Source organism: Canis lupus, chromosome 30 (assembly GCF_048164855.1).
Source record: "Canis lupus baileyi chromosome 30, mCanLup2.hap1, whole genome shotgun sequence".
Classification (NCBI taxonomy): domain Eukaryota; kingdom Metazoa; phylum Chordata; class Mammalia; order Carnivora; family Canidae; genus Canis; species Canis lupus.
In genome coordinates, this window is record NC_132867.1 from 30,732,027 (window position 1) to 30,755,991 (window position 23,965).

The 23,965-nt window shown below is 42.6% G+C and overlaps 1 protein-coding gene and 1 long non-coding RNA gene across 25 annotated transcripts in view; one reads left to right on the plus strand and one right to left on the minus strand.

The window, feature by feature from the left end:
* LOC140621556 (uncharacterized) overlaps positions 1-15,659 on the plus strand; it is a 68,789-nt gene extending 53,130 nt beyond the window's left edge. For 8 of the 21 annotated variants that reach the window (XM_072806731.1, XM_072806732.1, XM_072806737.1 and 5 more), the window contains 3 exons: positions 9,015-9,102; positions 9,675-9,812; positions 10,487-11,303. In XM_072806731.1, coding sequence (XP_072662832.1) covers positions 9,015-9,102; positions 9,675-9,812; positions 10,487-10,870 — 610 coding nt within the window. In that variant the 3' untranslated portion in view covers positions 10,871-11,303. Of the gene's footprint in view, positions 1-5,524; positions 5,686-7,379; positions 8,215-9,014; positions 9,103-9,674; positions 11,304-11,425; positions 11,591-12,234; positions 12,401-15,420 lie in introns of those variants that run through there. The other 13 variants (XR_012021299.1, XR_012021298.1, XR_012021300.1 and 10 more) reach the window with 13 other exon arrangements.
* LOC140621558 (uncharacterized) lies at positions 1,688-6,533 on the minus strand. 4 transcript variants are annotated; one of them, XR_012021311.1, is made up of 5 exons: positions 6,353-6,533; positions 5,032-5,798; positions 4,608-4,650; positions 3,712-4,478; positions 1,688-3,600 (listed from the first exon to the last, which is right to left on the minus strand). It is a non-coding gene; the product is annotated as an uncharacterized lncRNA (long non-coding RNA). The 4 variants fall into 4 exon arrangements; XR_012021310.1 differs by lacking the exon at positions 4,608-4,650 and having other exon boundaries at positions 1,690-3,600; positions 5,032-5,655; XR_012021308.1 differs by lacking the exon at positions 4,608-4,650 and having other exon boundaries at positions 1,690-3,600.
* Positions 15,660-23,965: the final 8,306 nt, after the last annotated feature.

A 23,965-nucleotide genomic window follows, 5' to 3' on the forward strand; every position in this document is an offset into this window, starting at 1 on the left:
TTCTTTCTTTCTTTCTTTCTTTCTTTCTTTCTTTCTTTCTTTCTTTCTTTCTTCTTTTTCTTTCTTCTTTCTTTCTTTCTTCTTTCTTCCTTTCTTTCTTCCTTCCTTCCTTTCTTTCTTTCTTCTTCCTTCCTTCCTTCCTTCCTTCCTTCCTTCCTTCCTTCCTTCCTTCCTTCCTTCCTTCCTTCCTTTCTTTCTTTCTTTCTTTCTTTTTTTTCTTTCCTTTCTTTTCATGCATTTATCCATGAGAGACACACAGAGAGAGGCAGAGACTTAGAGGGAGAAGCAGGTTCCCTGCCGGGGAGCCTGATGCCCGACTTAGCCCCAGGACCCCGGATCACGACCTGAGCCGAAGGCAGATGCTCAACTGCTGAACCACTCAGGTGTCCTGAGAGCTATCTTTCTTTTTTTATTTTATTATTTTATTTTATTATAAATTTATTTTTTATTGGCGTTCAATTTGCCAACATATAGACTAACACCCAGTGCTCATCCCATCAAGTGCCCCCTCAGTGCCCGTCACTCAGTCACCCCCACCCCCGCCCACCTCCCCTTCCACCACCTAGTTCATTTCCCAGAGTTAGGAGTATCTCGTGTTCTGTCTCCCTCCCTGATATTTCCCACTAATTTTTTCTCCTTTCCCCTTTATTCCCTTTCACTTTTTTTTATATTCCCCAAATGAATGAGACCATATAATGTTTGTCCTTCTCCGACTGATTTATTTCACTCAGCATAATACCTTCCAGTTCCATCCATGTCGAAGCAAATGGTGGGTATTTGTCGTTTCTAATGGCTGAGGAATAGTCCATTGTATACATAAACCACATCTTCTTTATCCATTCATCTTTTGATGGACACCGAGGCTCCTTCCACAGTTGGGCTATTGTGGCCATTGCTGCTAGAAACATCGGGGTGCAGGTGTCCCGGCATTTCATTGCATCTGTATCTTTGGGGTAAATCCCCAGCAGTGCAATTGCTGGGTCGTAGGGCAGATCTATTTCTTTGAGGAACCTCCACACAGTTTTCCAGAGTGGCTGCACCAGTTTACATTCCCGCCAACAGTGCAAGAGGGTTCCCGTTTCTCCACATCCTCTCCAACATTTGTGGTTTCCTGCCTTGTTAATTTTCCCCATTCTCACTGGGGTGAGGTGGGATCTCATTGTGATTTTGATTTGTATTTCTCTGATGGCAAGTGATGCGGAGCATTTTCTCATGTGCTTGTTGGCCACGTCTATGTCTTCCTCTGTGAGATTTCTGTTCATGTCTTTTGCCCATTTCATGATTGGATTGTTTGTTTCTTGGGTGTTGAGTTTAATAAGTTCTTTATAGATCTTGACAACTAGCCCTTTGTCTGATACGTCATTTGCAAATATCTTCTCCCATTTTGTAGGTTGTCTTTTAGTTTTGTTGACTGTATCCTTTGCTATGCAAAAGCTTCTTCTCTTGATGAAGTCCCAATAATTCATTTTTGCTTTTGTTTCTCTTGCCTTTGTGGATGTATCTTGCAAGAAGTTACTGTGACCAAGTTCAAAAATCAGGGCAAAACCCATAGATCCTTCTTGGTCTAGACCTTCAACCTTGAAGATCAGGGCTCAGGACACCTTTTGATGGGAAAGCTCGTCTTGTCTTTCAAGGGCCTTTTAGGGGTCTTATTTTGAACTGTGTCAAAGCAGAGACCTGGTATGAAAAGAAATGAAGTCAACGTGCAATTCTTGGTACCTAAATTAGGCATACCAAGGAGATTAATAAAAGACCCTTGACTTGAGCAGTTATAACCTTTTGACAGATTCAGTCAATGTCATGGGTTAGGTTATTAGACAGCATACAGTGTCATTAATAGCAAATCACATGCTACCGATCCTATAGGGCTGTGAGAGACTCAGGGTGACCAATGGGCTCCATTTGCCCAGGATTAAGGGGTTTCCTTGCATGTGGGGTTTTCAGCACTAAAATGGAGACAGTCTTGGGCCAGCCGGGAGAGTTGGCCGCTATAAAGAAGGATCTGGCAAGAACAGCTGGGGAAGGCTTTGCAGAGGAGGAAGATAGCTGAGTGGTGTTGGAGGCTAGATGAAGGCACGACAGCCCAGAGCTGGGAGGGGAGAGTGAGAACGCTAATGCAAATGCATGGACAGCATGGTGCTAGCCCTCTGTTCATTTAAATCCGGATATTTTAGACCTTGCGTGTGTTTGGCAATTACTTGGCATGTTGCTACAAGAAGTGTGACATGTGGCTACAAGAAGTGGCTCTGCAAGCTCAAGTGCTAACAGTTCCTAGGTGCACCTACCTCTGAGTTCAGGTTAATTAGCTCATGTTTGCAGAAGCTTCGAGTGCGTGCAGCACACCCTGAAAACTCAGATATTATTAGCCTGTTAGCACCACCTTAAAAAAAACACACATTTCTGCAGTTCCATCATCCCTTCTTTCTTCTCAATTCCTTTGAAATAGCTGAATGCCTGCAGGTTTCGTAGTGAGCCTCTCGCTGGGACAACAGAGGCAGGCCGCACTGCCCGATGCCTGTGTGAATGCGACTGCAAACCCTCCCGGGGGCCCAGGCAGCATGACTGGTCGGCGGGTGGGCCGATTTCTGAAGTAGGTTGTTGTCCTCCTGTTAGAAGGCTTTGCATTCCTCCTCCCTTCCTCTTCTCTGGTTGTTGGCCTGTTCACGGATCTCCTCTCTGTGTGTATCATCAACCTTGTGTGTACCATAGCTGTACCATCACAGACCATAAGCTAATCTATCAATAGATAGTACATATCTTTTCAGGAGAGTTAGACTAATGTGGCGAGTCCAGCTGAAAACGCTGAACCACCTCTCGACCCTGAGCCCAGGCCAGTGGCTACTGCCTCCTGGGTGTCCAGGCCAAAGGGCTCTGGTGAGGGCTGGACTCTCAAAAGCATGTACATGTGTGAGCAGGTGTATATGTGTATGGGTGTGTATGTGTGCATGGGGGGGAATGGTGTATGTTGTATGTGTGAGTGTGAATGTGTGTGTGAGAAGATTGCATCTGTATGTCCGTGTCTGTGTATGGTACATGCACATACAAGTATGCACAAAAAAAGGGGAGCTTTTTTTTTTAAAAAGATTTTATTTATTTATTCATGAGAGACTCAGAGAGAGGCAGAGACACAGGCAGAGGGAGAAGCAGGCTCCCCATGGGGAGTCTGATGCGGGACCCGATCCCAGGACTTGGGGATCACGACCTGAGCTGAAGGCAGATGCTCAACCTCTGAGCCACCCAGGCGCCCCTGCACACAGCCTTCTTGAGGGATCCCCAAGAGTTGATGATTATGCTCTGGTGTCGGCTGATTAAGAAGCTTGCCAGCTCCTGAATGTGGGTGCAGAGACATTTCCTTGCTCCTCATTTTGGCGAGAGGCTGAGTGACCGCTCACACGAGTGGTCCCACTCACTTCCAGATTTTCTTTGGGTAATTCCGTGCTTCGGCCAGCCCACCACATGGGGTGGCTGGGGTGAGGTGTCAGCCGAGCTGGTTGGCTTCAGATGTTTCACAAAGCCCAGAAGTCGAGGCTACTCCTACAGGATTGCTGTTATGAGGTCTTGACAAATCTATGCGGTGGTGGGATGCACACTGGCCACTTCCTACATGACAGTGGAGGAAGAAATGAAGTCTTACTAAACAGAGCAATGGTTTAAAAACCTGGAGAGACAGGCTGGGGAGTGGAGAAGCCAAGAATGTGGGCGTGCACTCACTGTAGGGAGCCCCAGAATCCAAATATCAGAGCCTCCTTGGGATCACAGACCCTTGGGCTTTGTCTCCTGTCAGGTTTAGGCAGGTGCAGCCAGGTCCTGGGCACGTGAGTGTTCTTTCCCAGCAACGGTGCCCACGTAAGTTACTGCACAACTGGCCCGTCATCCAGCGTGGCCTTAAGGACTGGAAGTGCTGCGAGGTACCTGGGTGGCTTAGTTGGTTAAGCATCTACTTTTGGCTCAGGTCATAATCCTGGGGTCCTGGGATCGAGGCCCACATTTGTCTGTCCGTCTGTCTGGGCTCCCTGCTCAGTGAGGAGTCTCCTTCTCCCTCTCCCTCTGCCCCTGCTCCTACACACTCTCTCTCAAATAAATAAATAAATACAATCTTTTTTTTTTTTTTTTTTTAAAGAAGAAGTAAAGGAAGTGGTGTGTGAATAGGGGTTAGGAGCTGTTTAAAGGTGACATCATTCTCCTCTTTCATATTCCGTCTTTTAAATTGCCACATCAAAAACCTGCGTGACCCATGACCCATGTCTGCAGGATCATGCAGAGACGTTTGAAGTCACTTTTTCAGATGGGACACTGTGTGCCACCTCCTGACAGGACTTCAGAGAAGTTGGCCTCCGGCCACTGGCTTTCTTTTGGTGTAAAAACTGTAGGTTCTCTTGATCTGCAGTGAGACACCTTGGCACTGATAACCATCTGACTGTTCTTCCTTTCTTCTCTCTGCCTTTCATTCTTTTCTCTCTCTAGTGTTAACAGAGAACCTGCAAGTGATGAAAAAAAAAATCATGCTTCTAGCAGTCACCAAAGTTCATTCCATATTTTCCCGATGCATATTTTCCCAATGCTCATTTCAACAGTAGGAACTTCATTCTCATTTGGGTGTTCCTTACCATATTACTTACAATAGACGTCAGAGCTGCTCAAAAGAAGTTTCTGCAAGGATGGAAACATTCTGTAACTGCATTGTCCAATATACAGTAGCCACTACTTGGGGCCCTTGAGCACTTGAAATGTGGCTACTGTGTCAGAAGAACCATACTTAAAATTTTACATAATTTTTCATTCATTTTTTTTTTAAAGATCTTAATTATTTATTCCTGGGAGACACACAGAGAGAGGCAGAGGGAGAAGCAGGCTCCCTCTAGGGAGCCCAGTGCAGGACTCAATCCCAGAATCCAGGGATCACGACACTCAACCACTGAGCCACCCAGGCGCCCCAATATTTTACATAATTTTAATTAATTTAAATTTAACCAGCTGCAGGTGACTGCAGGCCACACTGTGGAACAGCATTGTGGTAGAGCAGATACGTACCTCCTAGGCTTTCCTCCTCCTCTGCACCTTTCCAATCCAACTTCGGCTGGTTTTCTTTTTTTCTTTTCTTTTTTTTTTTATCGTAAGTGATCCAGGCACGCTTCAGCACCCCTCTCCTAGGCTCCTTGACAGAGAGGGAAGTAAGCAAACACTCCTCTGGTTGCCTCGCAATTTCTGCAGCTCTCAGACTCCACACGGAGGGTGGGAGGGTGTGTTGGGCAAGGCTTACTGAAATGTCAGGAGCGTGGTAAGAAAATTTTAGTTCCTCGCCAAGCGTTTTGTTTGTTGATGCAACAGGTTTTTCTGTGGCTCACCCCGAAATGGGGTGCCTGCTGCAGTCTCAGGTGCATGATATTTCCGTTACAGCTTTAATGCCCGTTTGAACTAACAGAAGTTAGGTTTGCTTGAAGGTACTACACGATGATGAACCTTTAGGAGGAAGCCTGTGCAAATTGTGAAAATTGCAATTACGTAACCAGAGAAGAACGTGAAGAGTCCTGGGTTTGCAGGAAGGAAAGCAGAAAGAAAGCAGCTTGGGCTGGAGCTAAACCTTCAACGGAGGAAACACCGTATCTCCAGGACAGAATAATCTGACTGTGACCCGGCGTGATGCTGGCCAAGAGCCTGGATGAGGAAGATTGATGATTGGCAAAGGTGGATTTACTCAAAGAGGCTCCGGGGAGAAGAAGGGGACAAGGAATTTCCAGGGTGGAGAAAGTCAATTTCATACTTTTTAGCAAAAGTCAAAGGCAATTCATTATTGAGCCCTGAAAGGAGAAAGTGGATGGAAAGAGGATATAGCACACATGATGCTACGTACCCAGAAAAGGTCTGAGGCCCGAGGGCAGTTCATCCGTGTCAGGAGGACAAGATGGATGGGGCCTGCCCACGACTGCGTGTCACGCAGACAGCACGTAAGGGAACAGTGGCCAGGTCTGGGGAAGAGCCCTTGGTTAAAAAAGTAGAAAGTGTCCCCTTCATTTATTCAGCCATCCAGCTGTTTTCATCTGCTCAGGCTGCTGCAACGAGATCCCTAGCCTAGGTGGCTTACACAACAGCAATTCATTTTCCTCAGGGTTCTGGAGGTTGGGTGCTGGCCGATTTGGTTGCTAGTGATGGCACTCTTCTGGCCTATGGGTGGCTCCCTTCTTTCTGTGTCCTCACTTGGCAGGGTGTGGTGAGGGAAGGAGGGGAGAGGGAGGGAGCAGAGGGGAGGTAGAGGAGGCATGAGGAAGGGAGGGAGGAAGAAAGCTCTCTGTTCTCTCTTCTTATAAGGGAAGGTCAGAGGGCACCTGGGTGGCTCAGTGGGTTAAGTATTCACCTTTGTCTCAGGTCATGATCCTAGTGGGACTCGATCCTAGGGTCTTGAAATCAAGTGCTGCATCAGGGTTCTCGCTCAGCGGGGAGGCTGCTTCTCTTTCTGCCTCTCCCTCTGCCTGCCACTCCCCCTACTTGTGCTCTCTCTCTGTCAAATAAATAAAATCGTAAAAAAATTAAATAAGGGAAGACCAGAGCCCCCCTCATGACCTCATATGACCCTCATTACCTCCCAAAGGCTCCAACTCCTGATACCATCACATTGGAGGTTAGTGCTTGAACACATGAATTTGGAGGGGAAGACAAATAATAGATACATAACATTGGCCATTCAACAAATGTTTTTTGAGCACCTACTAAGTGCTGGATAAAACCCTGTCTCTGCCTCAAGGAACTCAATGCAAACAGTGACCACCCAAAGGTGTAAGTGTTCTAGTAGAGAAAGGGCTGGGAGAGCACAATGAGGGGCAGGCTCTCCCTGGGGGTGTATGGGTTAAGGTTATGAGACATCTGAGTGACAATTTTTCTTTTTTTTCCCCTTTTTGCCTTTCTTCTTCCCTCCTTCTCTCACCATCTCTTTCCTTCTGACCTCATTCACCCAATCAAAAACGTTTATTGAGTGTCTAGTAAGTCCTATTCTACTGCCCAAAGTTATGGCTCTCAATGAGTCAGACAAAAATACTTGACTTTTGGTGACTACATTCTGGAAGAATAAGATAATAAATAATAAGCAGGTAGGTAAACTATGACACAGTTTTAACAGATTATTATTTCTTTGCCTCAGGTTTATTTTTTAAAATTTTATTATTGAGATATAGCTAACATATAATGTTCAGGTGCACAACATAGTAATTCAACAATTGTATACATTACAAGCATCTCTTGAAGGACTAGGGAGGCATAGTCAGGGTGACTCTCAGACAGCTGACAGTATGTGCCAGGTCAGGGGGGTGGTCCAGGCACAGTGTGTTCTGACACTTGTGCTTATATGTTGTGTCATAGTACTAGGAATGATGGCACGAGCTAGGATTGGTCAGCAGGAGATGACCTCAGAGAGGCAGGTTGAGCTTGGAAGATCGAGATATGCCATGCTAAGGACTTTGAACCTGATCCCAAAGGAAATGGGAAGTCTGAGAGCTAGAGCAGGGTTTTTTGTTTGCTTGGGTTTTTGTTTGTTTTTTTTGTTTTTTAAAAATATTTTATTTACTTATTCATGAGAGACATACAGAGAGAGGCAGAGACACAGGCAGAGGAAGAAGTAGGCTCCCCGCGGGGAGCCCGATGTGGGACTCGATCCTAGGACCCCAGGATCATGACCTGAGCCGAAGGAAGACACTCAACCATTGAGCCACCCAGGGGTCCTAGAGCAGGGTTTTAAACAAGAGACTATGCAGATCTATGTGTCGGAAGCTAGTGGGCATTGTGTTAGTCTTCTAGGGCTACCATAACAAAGTTTTATAGGCTGGGTGATTGGAACAACTGAAATGGATTTTCTTACAATCCTGGAGTCTGGAAGTCTGACATCAAGGTGTTGGCAGGTTCGGTCTCTTCGGAGGCCTCTCTTTTCAATTTGTAAATGGCCATCTTTCCCCTGTGTCTTCACACGGTCTTCCCTCTATTGGGATGCCTATGTCCAAATTTCCTCTTTTGTGAGGACACCAGTCCTATTGAATTAGAACCTACCCTAATGACCTCATTTTAACTTGTCACCTCCTTAAAGCCCTATCTCCAAATATGGGTACATTGTGAGGTACTGGAAATTAGGACTTCAAAATAATGAATTTGAGCAGGGGCTGGGATGGCAGGGGGCACAATTCAGGCCATAACAGGCATCCGAGCTGAAGGTAGCCTGGATAACAGAGACTGGTAAGTGGTGAACTAGTTTAAAGCTCTTTTGAACAAACCCACTGTGATGGTGAAGACCGGATTTGAGGGGAGGGGCAGGTAGGGACAGGGAGAAGGTGATAGACTGGAGAGGCATTTGAGAGGAGGCTGCTGACTAAAAGTAAAGCAGGGAATTTACTAGAAGGGAGAAGTTTAGAACCCTTAACTCAAAATTCCTACCTTGTGTCAATAAATGTTTGACACATAAATGGGTATGGATGGAAGCCCATGAGTTCAGGATGTAATAGGAACAGCGACCACAACGTGGTGAGATCCAGCCAAGTGCTACTGAGATAGAAGTCTGACACTTACGGTAATAATTTCTTATTCCAGATCTCCTCACTCTGCTAATACATTCTGCTTCTGTATGTGCCCAAGCGCTTGAGCATACACCTCCATCAGCTCCAAACCAAGGGGCCAGTCATATTTCCTAATATTCCAAAGAAGAGATTGGTGACAGATCTGATTTTCAGGAACAGAGTTATCTAGAAAAATCACTGGAGGGATGTAGATGCAGTGAAAGTAATCCTTTGTTCCCTCTTAAACCTCATCATTCTTACATTGTATGTTCTTAGCATTACTGAGACTATTACTTTATGACATTTCTTATGTGATCTGCTTGTTTTCGACCCAACACCAGAGGCAACCCGACCAGATAGATCCCCGACTTCATTGAAAAATAGCTACCAAGCTGAGCAACTTCTAAAATGGAACTTCTAAAGCTTTCCCTTCCCTTTGAGCCATTGCCCTAAAATTGAACTCTTCTGCCTTTTTCTCCCCAGGGCTCCTTCCTGCTGCTGGGCCACTGCCACTGCTGTCTTCCTCCAAAACACTGCCTGGCACCTAGAGCATGGCGCCGCTAAGCATCAGGTAAGAGGGGAGAAGGCAATGAGGGTGAGTAGGGCAGAGTTCCCGCCTCCCAGGGGCACATGGTCTCATGAAAGAAAAGAGAAGCACAGGATGTTGAAATGGGACTCTTGTCTCCATTTTGGCTGACGTGGCAAGTCAAAAGAGGCAAGAGCAATGACATTGCACAGGGAGGTGTGTGGTTTCCCAGGCAGGACTGCAAAGGGGAGTGTTGGAAGCCAGATTTGAGGCCCCAGCTGACCACCAGCTGCAGCCGATATAAAACACTGGAGAGGGATTCCCTGGGTGGCTCAGTCCGTTAAGCATCCATCTCTTGATCTCAACTCAGGTCTTGATCTCAGAGTCATACGTTCAAGCTGCACATTGAGCTCCATGCTGGGCATGGAACTTACTTCAAACAAAACAAAACAAAACAAAACAAAACATAACATAACAAAACACACTGGAGAGGCCAAGAGAGGGTTCGGAGTTTAGACAGAGCACTTCTTTGAAGAGAAATACGCATTATGCATTGAATTTTATCCCTCCATGGGGGTGGGGGGGTGGGTTGCTACCTTCTTTCCTTGGTCTGTGAGTTCTCAGGGGCCCAGAGTATGGTTCAGGTATGTGAATTCTCATGGACAAGAGGCTGGCTGAGGCCACAGAGAAGAGAGCTGTATGGCTGTACTTGTACTGAACTCGGGCCAAAGACGTATGTTCGCTGTGGACCAGAGGTGAGCATGTGAGAGAGAGAAACAGAGAGAGAGAGAGAGCGAGCCCTGGGGGATTATCATAAAGAAGGGCCAGAGCAGAAAGAAGCTAGAGGTATTGCTAGGTGACCAGGGACCAAGGGAAGGCTTCTAAGTGATCAGCTAGATGGGACCCTTCTGCCCGACTCATAGGCATGACAGGTGGGAAATATCCCCAGTTTTGGGGGGACAGGAGAGAGGTTCGGAGAAAGAGTTGGCTTCACATGTGAGCTGTGGCCAATGGCAGTTTACTCTGCCCTGCTCCCTGATTCTAACCTTGGGGAGGTCAAAGGTGCAGGTGAACAAGCGAGGGAAAGAGGGAAAGAGAAGAAGCCATCTGCACAGTTCCAGGGCCTGCCAGAAGGAGACCCAAACTGAGAGAGAGGGACCTTCATGTTAAATGGACATTTGACTATGATGTGGGCTGGATGTTGGGAATGTATAATCTGAGAGAAGCAGGAAGCCACAGATCCTGCCTGAGATTTCGTCTGGGGGCAGGGAAAGAGCTAGCCCCTCCAGAGGGTGGGACCATTCTTTTAGGGTAAGGAGGCATTGTATTCTCATTGTGCCTGGTGAGTTCCCCTCTTTACAGTACTGACTGTATGCACACACAATGATGAACTCAGCCAGAGTAACATGCATGTCTCTTGTCCCCTTAGTGCACAAGAGAACACGAGTGCAAAGACTCATCGGACACCTGCTATGTGCGGGACTCAGCTGAATCCATGAACTCCATGACAGCAGGTTTTGAGAATTTGACAAAGGGAGAATCACATAGGAGTGGAGTAGAAAAGAGGAAAGGCTTCCTGGAAGAGAGAGGATGGAGATGGGTCCTGCAGAAGCCATCAGCCCTGGATGGGCAACCAATGGCCTGTGAGGCTCTCCCGACAGTGACCAGTGTTCTGGCACAGCTTGGGGGAAGAGTGCTCCAATTTTGTGACAGCACAGAGTGTGCCAAAAATCACATGAGTACGAGTCCATTAAATGAACTAGAATACAGTAGACAAGCTATAGGGACAGAATGTAGATCAGTGTTTGCCTAGGGTTGAAGAAGTGCTAATGAGTGCAGGGGTTCTTGCTGGGATGATAATATTTTTTAAAATTTGATTGAGATGTCGGTTACCTTACATACACCAAATATATCGAAACCATTGAATTAGACACTTGAAATGGATGAATTGCATGGTATGTGAATGCTATCTCAAAAAGGCTGTTAAAAAAAGAACTAGTCACAGCACAATAAATATAGATGATACAATCTGTAGAGAATTCAGAATCTGGCAACACTAGACAACATGTCATTTAAGAATAGGTGGCAAAACTATAAAGAAATCAAAGGAATATAGTTAATAATATTGTAATAACTTTGTACGGTGACAGATGATTACTAGACTTTTTGTGGGGATACCGTAGGATATTGAATGTCACTTGTATGTCAGTAATAAAAAAAAGAAATGAAAAGAATGATCCTTCAAATGTCAGGAGAGTATTTGTTCTTGGAGGCAGGAGGGCAGCAGGTAAATGGGGGAGCACAGAAGTCAGTGGCCATCTAACAAACTCGACATAACTGAGTCTTACTGCAACTGGTGTTTTCGCAGGCACGATCTTTTTAAAAATAATTGTACGTCTCTTAGGAACAATCTTTTGAATGTATGACATGTCTTAAAATAAAGAAATAGAAAATGAGAGGAGGAGGAGGAGGCCAAAGGAGAGGCAGGACCAAAAGTTACCTGGCATTCATGGTGCAGAGTCCAGAGCACCAGGTGAGACGTTGCATTTAACAAAGACAATGGGGAGCCACATGGGGAGTCAGTTGAGGGGATGGGAGTGGTAGGTTAAGAAAGGATTCAGGCTCTGTGAGCAGGGAGTGGCCTGGGGTGGGGAGAAGCCCCAGGGGAATGAGGAAGGGTCTAAGCAGGTGCAGTGGGCCAGTGGAGGAGCTGTGCCACAGGAATAGTGTGAGGACCACCGTGCAGAAACCGATGATGTGAGAGTCAGGGATGAAAGATGTCTGAGAGGATGAATGGCAGCATTATGGGCAGAGATAAGGAGTCAGGGAGGAGAGGCTGGAAGGAAGAGAAGATGAATAGTTTAGCTTTGGATATCCATGGAGTATAAGAAACTATTATAAAATGAAGGATCTCAGGAGATTGCAACTATAACTTGGCAAATTGTAGGTTCCCGAGTAATTACTGGTCTTTCTAAGTTCTATCTGGGCCTTGTTCTTGGTTCCTTGAGGAACCTGCCTGTTCATTGTAGTTCCAGTCCTCTCTGTATCCCAGTCCTCTCTGTATCTGCAGTCCCCACCTCCTACAAGTTCCCAAGATACAGAACAAGATGAGTCCCATTGGTTTAGCCTGGGGCCTTGGCAGTGCAGATTTTGAGAGGATGCTTTTTCGCTTCCCAGCTCTGAAAACTCTCTCTGAATAAATTCTTCTTGGATGTCCTAGCTTCTTGTTCCCCTGGGAACCTTATCTGGCATAGCTTGTGAGAGGAGCAGAAATGAAGATCCCCAGGAGGATAAGTCTCCTAAGGCTAGAAGCTGAAGGAAGAGCAGGCTCATCCAGTTCCAGGTAGGAGGAGCAGGTGTGCAGGTGCCGATGACAGTGTGAGTGAAGCTGACAGGGAGGGTCCCAAGGGGAAGCCAAAGGCCAGATTGTGCAAGCAGTTTGAACTTGATCATTCACCCTAAGGGTAACTAGCTATTGAAGGTTTTGAAGTAGGAAAGTGATACGATCAGTTTCTACTTGTGTCTAATGAGCATTTACTGTGCGCCAGGAATCTTTCAGTCTTTTCATATACACTGTCTAACCTTTTTAATAGTTCTGTGGGGCTGAATATGATCCATCCGACCCTCCAATCATCTGTCCATCCATCCATCCACCCGTCCATCCATCCAGTCATCCATCCATCCATCCATCCAACCATCCATTCATCCATTCAATCCATCCAACATCTTTTAAAAAATTGAAGACAGCTTTGTGCTAACCGCTGTACTCATGTTCTTTGTTTGTTTTTTTTTTTTTGAAGATTTTATTTATTTATTCATGAGAGACACAGAGAGAGGCAGAGACACAGGCAGAGGGAGAAGCAGGCTCCTTGCAGGGAGCCTGATGTGGGACTTGATCCCAGTACTCCAGGATCACACCCTGAGTCAAAGGCAGATGCTCAACTGCTGAGCCACCCAGGCATCCCTGTACTCATGTTCTTTAGACAGATGAGGAAATTGAAGAGTCCTCACTCTTAGAAGGTCAAATCAATTCCTAAATCAATTTCTAAAAGACTGAAAAAAAAATTTCTAAAAGACTATAAGTAGAAAGTGGCTTGGCCAGAATTCACATCTGGGAAAGCAGACCCCAGGGCCTGGGCTTTTCCACTGGACCAGAGGTGGGACTGCAGGTCCTGGGCAAGTCCTAAAGGTAAGGTTACCTGGAGCCTTGAAATAGGAATTGATCTTCAGTAAGAGGAGGGGATTGGTGAGACGTTCAGGCCACAGGGCAGACACCTAAACTGTTTCACCACTATATAGATGAGGCAAATAGGATAAAAGATACATGTGTGTGAATGAGTTTGGCAGATCTAGTTACCTGTCATTTCTCTGTTTTCTTTCTTGCTAACAGAACTCTGATTTTGAGGGTAAGGAAAGCAACGTGTGGGGGAAGCACATTGCATCCAGTTTCTAGGGAAGACTTGTGATTGATTTTAACCCAGTCACGGCCAAGATAATACTGTTTGCCATGTACTCACTTTTGTTGCCCCCTTTGCAGCTCGTGTGTGTATGTGGGTGTGTGTGACCAAGTTTTGGTCAGTGAAGCAAAAGAGAGATCTGTTAAGGACTTGTTAAAATTACCCTGATGGTAAGAATATTATTAGCCCTCTCTATCTGACTGCCTTACTGCATCTTGACTTTGAATGCAGCCATGATTCCTGGGGCTGTGACAGCTACCTTGTGACCATGAAGCAATAAATATCAAGACAAAAAGCCGACAAACAGAGGGTGGCAGGATGGAAAAAGCTGGCTTCTTAATATGCTTGATCAGCTAACTTAATGGCAGCAAGGGCTTCTCTCCAGATTTTAAATACATGAAAAAAAAATTCCCTAGGGGTTAACATTTTCCCATTACTTCTAGTTGACCATGTGCTGACTGATAGTATAAGCAGTGAGGAGAAATCAGGGAGGAGAGAACTTATTTGGAGCATAGGGTGATGTAAAGGCACCAGTGGGAATATGGTTTTGTTTGCTAATTATTTTATGTGTTGTAAATCTTAAAGACAGACTCACTTTTTCTTTTCCGTGTTTTTACCCACATGTACTTACCTAACGTCTTCTCTTTCTTTTAGCCCATATCAAGCCCACATGCACCACCCCTACTGATATGAAGAAATTTCCCCCTTGTTGATTCTCACTGTACCTTTGTCAAGCTATCAGAAAATTTCCAATAGGGGGGATCCCTGGGTGGCTCAGCGGTTTGGCACCTGCCTTTGGCCCAGGGTGCGATCCTGGAGTTCCGGGATCGAGTCCCACGTCGGGCTCCTGGCATGGAGCCTGCTTCTCCTTCCTCCTGTGTCTCTGCCTCTCTCTCTCTCTCTCTCTCTCTCTCTGTCTAAAATAAATAAATAAATAAATAAATAAATAAATAAATAAATAAATAAATCAATCTTAAAAAAAAATTTCCAATAGGGCACAGGGCAGACACCTAAACTCTTTCATTGTACTCATGAAAACTTTCACAAATGCTTTACTTATTTTGTTGTTTGGTGCCCAGAAGGGAAGCAGATAATTTAGAAACTGACGTGGTTCTTTGAGAAGAAAAAGACCTCCAGCAAAAAACTCATGAGAAATTTGAACAGGAGAGAAGGGCAGTTGTAAAAATAAAATGACGGTGGTAATGAAAGAAAAGGAAAGATACAAGGAAGTCTTTTGTATCACTGGCATTTCCATGCATTCACAAGTTATCCTCAGCAAAACCTCCAAGACTCCCTTCCCTCACTCACACTTTCTGACTAAATCCCAGCAGTGGACTGATATCTCTTCTATCATTAAAGGCATATATCTGAGTTATCTAATTCTAATAGCCTTCCATGGGTGTTAGCACTGTTAGTTTTCATGCATATGGCCATCACTCTAACTTCCCTTATTCCAAGTGAACAGAATCCCATTTTTAATTACCCTCCAAAGTGTGGCAGTGCTATTCAGATTAGGATGGCCTTGCAATGGCCTCAGACCCAGAGTAGGGAATCTTGTTTTTCCTTCCCAGGGATTAGTTTATGAGTGGGCTTAAGAGACAATTTTGGGGATCCCTGGGTGGCGCAGCGGTTTGGTGCCTGCCTTTGGCCCAGGGCGTGATCTTGGAGACCCGGATCGAGTCCCACGTCGGGCTCCCGGTGCATGGAGCCTGCTTCTCCCTCTGCCTGTGTCTCTGCCTCTCTCCCTCTCTGTGTGACTGTCATAAATAAGTAAAAAATTAAAAAAAAAAAAGAGACAATTTTGGCCATTGAGATGAGACGGGAAAGCTGGTAGGGATCTTATGGGGAAGTTTTCCTTTGCTTTCTGAAGAGGTGGGCATGGTTTTGTTTTGTTTTGTTTTTTCAGCTTCTGGTGTATGTATGTGAAGAGATGATGCCTGGGACTATGGCAGCCTTTTTGGGACCATTAGAAGAGCCCACTCAAAGGATATGCCAGTATATACCCTGGAGACCTGACTGGTATGGGATCCCACCGGAGCAGGGTTGTCTTCTGGGCTTCCATTGTCTGGTTTTGTTCAGCTCAGACTTGTTATTTCACACTTGTCTAATAAAAAAATATTTTTTATTAAAAAAAATCCCACATAAGGGTGGTAAAAAGAAAAACAAAAATAGTCTGGGTTCTTGGTTTTGTTTAGCCTCCATATTAACTGACTTTGGAAATATTCCCTTTTTGAACTTAGCTTATTATTATTAGACAGACTGATCAGTAGAAAGATTGAGGTAAAATGAATCTGGAGCATCATGTGGTGCCAGAGAATAAGGAAGTGCTTAACTGCTGCCCCTATAGGCATGTGTCAAAGGGACACCAGCTGAAAGACCTTCCAAGGTCCAAAACTGGGACAATCTGAGCAACAAAATAATTGAAGTGTACTGGATTATAACCCAAACTCTAAAATAAATGTCCAGGAGCCCATACTAATATAAAAAAGTGAATACATGAATGAGAAAGAATAGAAGAATCTCCTGTGTAGAAAAATTCCAAATAATTCATGTAGACACTACATCCTCAAGGAGGTGGAGCCTATTGCCCATTCCCCAAGTGTGGAATGCACATAGTGACTTCCTTCTAAAGAGTATACCACGGAAAATGAGGAGAAAAGGATCACTTCACAGTGGAGAATCCTGATGAACATGACCTCATCTGGGATCAGGGTCAACATCAATAGTGATAAGTCATACTGATAGAATCCACTCCCGATATAATGCGGTGAGAATGGCACTTTATCTCTCTGGTTTGCTTTCCCAAAACCCATAATCCCTTTATAATCGTGAGACAAGCATCAGACAAACCCAAATTGAGGTATGTTTGAAAAATTCTTGATTAGTACTCCTCAAAACTATCAAAATCATCAAAAACAAGGAAAGTCTGAGAAATTGTCACAGCAAGAGGAGCCCAAGGAAAAATGGTGACTAAGCATAACGTGGGATCCTGGATGGGATCCTGGAACAGGAAAAGGATATGAGGTAAAAACAAAGAAAATCTGAATAAAGTAAGGACTTTGGTTAATAATAATGTATCAACACTGGTTCCAAAATCGTGACAAATTTACCATACTAATATGAGATGTTAATAATAGAGGAAAGTGGGTGGAAGTACATAGAAATTCTCGGTACTATCTCCACAAATTTTCTGTAAACCTAAAACTATTTTAAAATTCAAAGTTGATTTTAAAAAAAAGAGACACACCAATATTAAGAAGGAGAAAGATCCCAATCACTACAGATTGTACAGATATTACAAGGATAATATTATGAATTACTTTATGCCAGGCTATTTGATAACTTACCTGAAAAGGACACAATTGTTAAAGACTCAAACCACTAAAGCTCACCCAGGAAGAAACTTAATATAACTCAGATAACTTAAATAGCCCAGTGGCTATTAAGGAAATTTAATATCTAGTTTAAAACTTTTCTACAGAGAAAACTTCACGTTCAGTTAGCTTCATTGAGAAATTCTATCAAGCATCCAAAAAAAAAAAAACTATTGGCAGTTCTACACAAAAATTTTCCAGATAATTGAAGATAGAGGAACATTTTCCAATTCATAAGTCTAGCATCGTTCTGATATCAAAACCAGAAAAAGACATTAAAAGAAAGCCATCCCCCCATACCTCATGAACATGAATACAAAAATGCTGAACAAAATTTTAGCAAATTGAATTCAACAGTATGTAAAAGGGATAATACATCATGCCTAAATGGGGTTTGTCCCAGGAATTCAAATTTGATTTAACATTTAACATTAAATTACATTGATTGTGTAATTTATATTAACCAAATAACAATAAAAGAAAATGAATAATACACATTAATGGAATAAAAAAGAAAAAGCATGTGATTATCTCAATAAATGCAGAAAAAGCATTTGACAAAATTCAACATCCATTCCTGATAAAACTCTCAGCAGCTGGAAATAAAAGGGAATTCCCTCAACCTGATAAAAGCATCTATGAAAATCCACAGTTAACATAATACTAATGAGAGAGAGAATGCTTCACTCTTAAGATCAGGGATGAGACAAAGGTGCCCAACACTCTATCCAACATTGTACTGGAGGTTCTATACAGTGCAATAAAGCAAGAAAAAGAAATAAACTTTTAGATTGTTAAGGAAGAAGTAAATCTGACTTAATTTGCAGATGACATGATTGTCTATGTGTAAAATTATATGAAATCTGTAGAAAAGATATCAGAGCTAATAAGCAAGCTTAGCAAGATTTCAGGATCAATATACAAAACCAACATACAAACTCAATAGAATTTCTACATATTAGTGATTAAAAAATCAGAAATTCAAAACTTAGAAACATGCCAATTACAAACCATAACAAATATGAAATACTTGGAAGTCTAAAGACATGAAAGACCTATCACTGAGAACTATGTAACATTGTTGAAATAAATGAAAGAAGACCTAACTAGGTCTACCTACCATGTCGATGAATTTGAAGACTCAATTTTGTTAGAATGTTAATGATCTCCAAAGTAATCTACAGATTCAGTGCAGTACAATCAAAATCTCAGCAAGCTATTTTGGGCTAAATTGATTAAACTATTTCTAAAAATCCATATGGAAATGCAAAGAACCCAAAATAACAGCTTCAAAAATATATACAAAGTTGGAGGACTTACACCACCTTGATTCAAACTAATTATAAAGTTACAGTAACCAAGATGCAGTGTGTTATTAGCTAAAAGCTAGACAAATATAGAAATAGAATAGACTGGAAAGTTCATAAATAGAACATTCATATATGCTCTCTGTATATATAGACAACTGATTTTACAAAAAGTTACAAAGGCAATTCAGTGGAGGAGAAAGCATAGTCTTTTCAACAGGTGGTGCTGGGAGAATTATACATCCATATGCAAATTATACAACTTTTAGAATGTAAAATTATACGAACTTCTAGAATAAAACATGAAATTAGATCTTTATGCCCCTGAGTTAGGTGAAAATTTGTTAGATACAACACAAAACATGACCCATAAGAGAAAAAAAAATTCTTCAGTTGGACTTCATCAAAATTAAGCACTTTTTAGCCTCTTGAACAAATGGTGTTGGGAAAACTGGATATCCACATGCAAATGCAGGAAACTGAACTCTCACCTTACCCTACACTCAAAAATCCACTCAGAGTGGACTGAAGAATTAACAGTGAGATCCAAAACTGTAAAACTCCTAGATGAAAACAGAGGAGAATCTGCCTGATACAGGTCTTGGCAATGATTTCATGAGTATGGCACTAAAAGTACAGTAAAACAAGTAAACGACATCGAACTAAAAAGTTTCTGTTCAGCAAAGAGAACAATCTATGGGATGAAAAGGCAACCCATAGAGTGGGAGCAAATTTTACAAACCATATATCTGATAAGTGGTTAATCTTCATGTATAAGGAACTCTTAGAACTCAACAGTAAAACAACAACTGATAATTTGATTGAAAAATGGGCTGGGGCACCCATGGGGGCTCAGTGGTTGAGGGTCTGCCTTTGGCTCAAGTCGTGATCCCAGGGTCCTGGGATCGAGTCCCACATCAGGCTCCCCGCAGGTAACCTGCTTCTCCCTCTGCCTGTGTCTCTGCCTCTCTCTGTGTCTCTCATGAATAAACAAAATCTTAAAAAAGAAAGAAAGAAAAATGGGCTGAGGACTTAAATAGATGCTATTCCAAAGAAGACATACAAATGTCCAACAGGTGTATGAAAAAATACTCAACATCATTAATTATCAGGGAAAAACAAATCAAAACCACAGGAGATGTTACCTCACACCTGTTGGTGTATAACAGGATGGCTATTATATATATTAAAAAAAAACAAAAACAGAAAGATGACAAGTGTTGTCAGGGAGGTGGAGAAATTGGAAACCTTGCACACTGTCCGGGGAATGCAAAATAGGGCAACTGTTATGGAAAACAGCATGGAGATTCCTCAAAAAAATCAAAAGTAGAAGTATTATATTATCCAGCAATCCCACTTCTGGGTTTTTTTCCCCAAAGAATTGAAATCAGGATCTCCAATAGATATTAATATGCCTGCAGCACTATTCACAATAGTCGAGATGTGGAAACAAAAGTCCAACAGGTGGATGAATCGAGAAAATGTGGTATATACATACAATGGAAATACTATTCAGCCTTAAAAGGACATTTTGCAAGTTGTGACAACATGGATGATTGAGGACATTATACTAAGTGAAGGAAGCCCGTCAGAGAATGATAAATAACATGATTCCACTTACATGAGGTATCTAAAATAGTCACACTCATAAAATCAAGGAGTAGATTGGTGGTTACCAGGGGCTGGGAAGAAGGGAAAATGAGGAGTTACTAATCAATGGGCACAAAGCTTCAATCAATCAAGATGAATAAATTCCAGAGATCTGCTGTACAGCATTGTGCTTATGGTCAACAACAATGTATTATACACGTAAAAATTTGTAAAGAGGGTAGATCTCATGTTAAGTGTTCTTACCATATTAAATTAAAAATATTAAGAACTTTTATTCTTTATAAGCCCCTGTAAGAATGAAAAGACAAGGGATACAATGTTTTCAAATCATACATCAAATAAAGGTCTTATATACAGAACATATATAGAATGTCAAAATCCAATAATAAGAAAATAATCTAGATTTTTAAATGGGCAAAAAATTTGAACAGATACTTCACCCCAAAAGATATATGGATGGCAAATAAACCCATCGAGAGATGCTCAGTATCATTAGTATTAGGGAAATCCAAATTAAAACCACGCTGATGTAAGTCAATCGGAGGACAAACATTATATGGTCTCATTCATTTGGGGAATATAAATAATAGTGAAAGGGAATAGAGGGGAAGGGCAAAGAAATGGGTAGGAAATATCAGAAAGGGAGACAGATCATGGAAGACTCCTAACTCTGGGAAACGAACTAGGGGTGGTAGAAGGGGAGGAGGGCGGGGGGTGGGGTGACTGGGTGGCGGGCCCTGAGGGGGGCACTTGATGGGATGAGCACACTGGGTGTTATTCCGTATGTTGGCAAATTGAACACCTAAAAAATAAATTTATTATTAAAAAAATTTAAAAAAATAAAAATCATAAAACCACGCTGAGATGCTACCACATATTTATCATGATGGCAACATGTGTGGATTGCTAAATAATTATGTGAGTGATAGAATCCAGCCAAAAAAGTATGCATTTTATGATTCTATTTTTTACAAAATTTTAGAAAAGTAAATTTATCTGTAGTGACAGGAAACTTTTTAATAGGTTGAGTAGTGTGGGGAGAAGTAAGAGAGAGAGAGATTACAAAGACACAGAAGGAAACTTTTGGAGATGATGGATATGTTCATTATCCATTATTGCTTGTGATGGTTTCATTCGGGGTTACGTATGTCAGCACTAATCAAATTGCACACTTTATATGTAGCTTACCATATACCACAATTATAACTCAATAACTCCTATCTTTAAGAAATAATCACAGATATTTAGGAAATAATCTTTAAGAAATAATCACCATAAAAATGTATTTATAAGGACGTTCATTGCAGAAATATTTACAGTAGCATAAAAAGTCAGAGGCAGTTTCAATGTCCAATAATAGGAAGATGTAAATTGTTCTTCTACATTATAAAAATAAGTATTACACATTTATATAATGTGAGTTTTGTGATGGAATTTTACTGACATGGGGAAAGACATGCAATATGTTAATGAAGAAAAGCAGGATACAAAACCTTGAAATATAATCACCATTTAACTACCCTCTCCCCCTCACACCCACTTGTAGATAAAATTCCTGAAGGAGATGTACTAAAATTGTCTCTGGGTAGTGATATTATGGATGGTTTTATTCTCTTTTATTTTTATTTTACCTCCACATTTTCCAAACTTTTTATAATAACCGCAATTAACTTTTTTTTACCCAGAAAATGACATCTTTTTTAAAGAGGAAGAATTATCTAGATTGGTGGAAAGACTGATGCATTAATTGTCAGCTACAAGATGTCCACTCCTGTGTGTTTCTGGTCTCCTGCTTATGCCCACACATTTGTTTGTTGTGGTTTTTGGTTACAACTATTTATTCCCTCCCTGTAGGTGGAGAATATGGACAAAGTCAGCCATGAGAATTGTTTTGGCCAATGGAATGTGAGCGAACATAATGGAGGCCATATCAGAGCAGAAGCTTTAAATGCTATTCTGTGATTTGCCTTGGACACTTTTGCTTCTGCTCCCCGCTGGGGAACATGGTGAAGCATAGGTGCTGTTCCTTCATTTTAGGTTCCAGAGTGGAGGGTTCCACGGGGCGCAGACCCGAAGTCATCCTGTGACCTGGAACAAAGCCACAGCTGACCTGCAGCCCTTATGTAACAGGAGCAAAACCATAAAGCTTTGATGCTGGAAGCCTCTGACATTTGGGGATTGTTTGTTACCCAGCAAAAGCTGACCAGTACCTGTTGTCTAGTATGGATTGTAAGCTCTCAGATGACAAGGGCCAAAGTGTAGCATAGCACAGTAATGTGTGTACCATCAAATCTAGAATCGAGATCAATAGCCTTTTGGGCCCCAAATTCCACATTGTGGGGTGGAGGTGTGTGGAAGGGGATGGAGGCTTAGGCATGGTGTTAGAGAACGCTTGACGATGCCTCTAAAAGGGGAGGAGAAAAAAAGGAGAGAGAGGTAAAAAGAGAACTTTGGAAACTGGGTGGTGGGATGAGAGACTGGAGCGAGACAGTGGAGGCGGAAAGAAGCAGGTGAGAAAGATGGAGAGGGAGGGATGACATGCCATCAGGAAGTGGCACAGATGATATTGTAAGAGCGTTGTAGGGGGGCGGACAGTAGCCAGGCCCACGGTGAGCACCGCATAATGGGTCCCTATGTCATACACCTGAAATGAATGCAGTGCTCTGTGTCCACTACACTTTAAAAAAAAAAAAAAAAAGTGGTGAAGAAATGCTTTTCATCTCCGTCACCACAGGTGGTATCCTTTCTGCTCTTAAAAATGGTGCTGGCGGGATCTCTTCCTCAAATGCGCCTCTCACCTCATTTCCTTAGCCAGAAAGTGAAAATACCCCTTGTCAGATTTGATAGAAATGCCTGCAGTCCTAGCTCCTCCTGGCACCAAGGGACCCACATTTCTTCTGTATCCAAATGAGGGCCTCCCTTTAGGTTTTCTTGTGTACATGATTTTTTCCTGGGCACTTGCCTCTGAACTTTCCTTTTTCTCTAAATATGCAGGTCTCTAACCCCCAGGTCTACTCTTTCCCCTTCTGGGTACTTAAATTTCTCCCAGGGAATGTCCTAGCATCTTCAGCTTTGTACACAGCCCCTTTCTCACTGGGTTGGAAAGCAGGATTATTTGATGCTGTTGGCCCGAGAAACTTCACTGAGCATTGAGATGTAGGTGGAGAGAATTTAAATTCATATTTAATAACCAGCTTGCCTTTTTTTATACTTAAGGCTTTTTTTTTTCAAAAGAAAAAAATCTAATTATGCACAAGAGAAATTCACTTAGAATTAATTCACTAGGAATTAAATTGAAAAAAGGTAAGGATGTTAACAATCTCTTTTAAAAAAATAATTCAAATTAGAAACACTAATTATAGGAGCTCCTTTATATAACACGAAACACAGTTCTCTGAGGCCTGGGGAAGAGGGCTGATTGTGAAGCAGACTCTCAGAGTACAGTGTCTGATTTATGGGAGACTTGGTGTGAGTGAGGAATAAAATTTCCCTTGAGGAAGGACAGCCCAGTTCCGCTGATACACTGTGTGATCATATCTGGAGAGACCAAATGACATAATGTAGCAGGAAGACCATGTGAGGACACAGGGACAAGGCAGTCATCTATACACCAAGGAGCAAGGCTTCAGAAGAAACCAAATTTGCCCACACCCTAGTCTGAACTCCTAGCTTCTAGAACTGTGAGAAAATAGATTTCTGATGTTTAAACCATCCAGTCTGTGGAACTTTGTTATGGCAGCTCTAGCAAATTAATAAGTAGTAGTATTCTGTGGACTTTTGATTTTAATTATACACACAGGCAAACACACACATGCAAACACACACATATACACACACACACACTCTCTTACTCTAGATTTACAGCCTAAAATTATTGACGAATGTTGGGTTACAACAAGGCCACAATATTTCCATATTCAGAAAGCGAGCCTGAGACACCATCTGTAGCCCTCCGGGTGAGGACAATGGTGACAGGACACTGACTCTCTCAACAAGGGCAAGCAAAGGCTGCCTATGGCATCCCTAGTGGCAAGAAAGAGAAGCCCTTGGCTTAGCAGAGGGAGACATCTATTCTGTATGTGAAATCCAGTGTTTCTCTTTTTTTCAGGGCAAAAGAATATATTAGAACAAAGCAACACTCTTTAAGTACAAATTATTT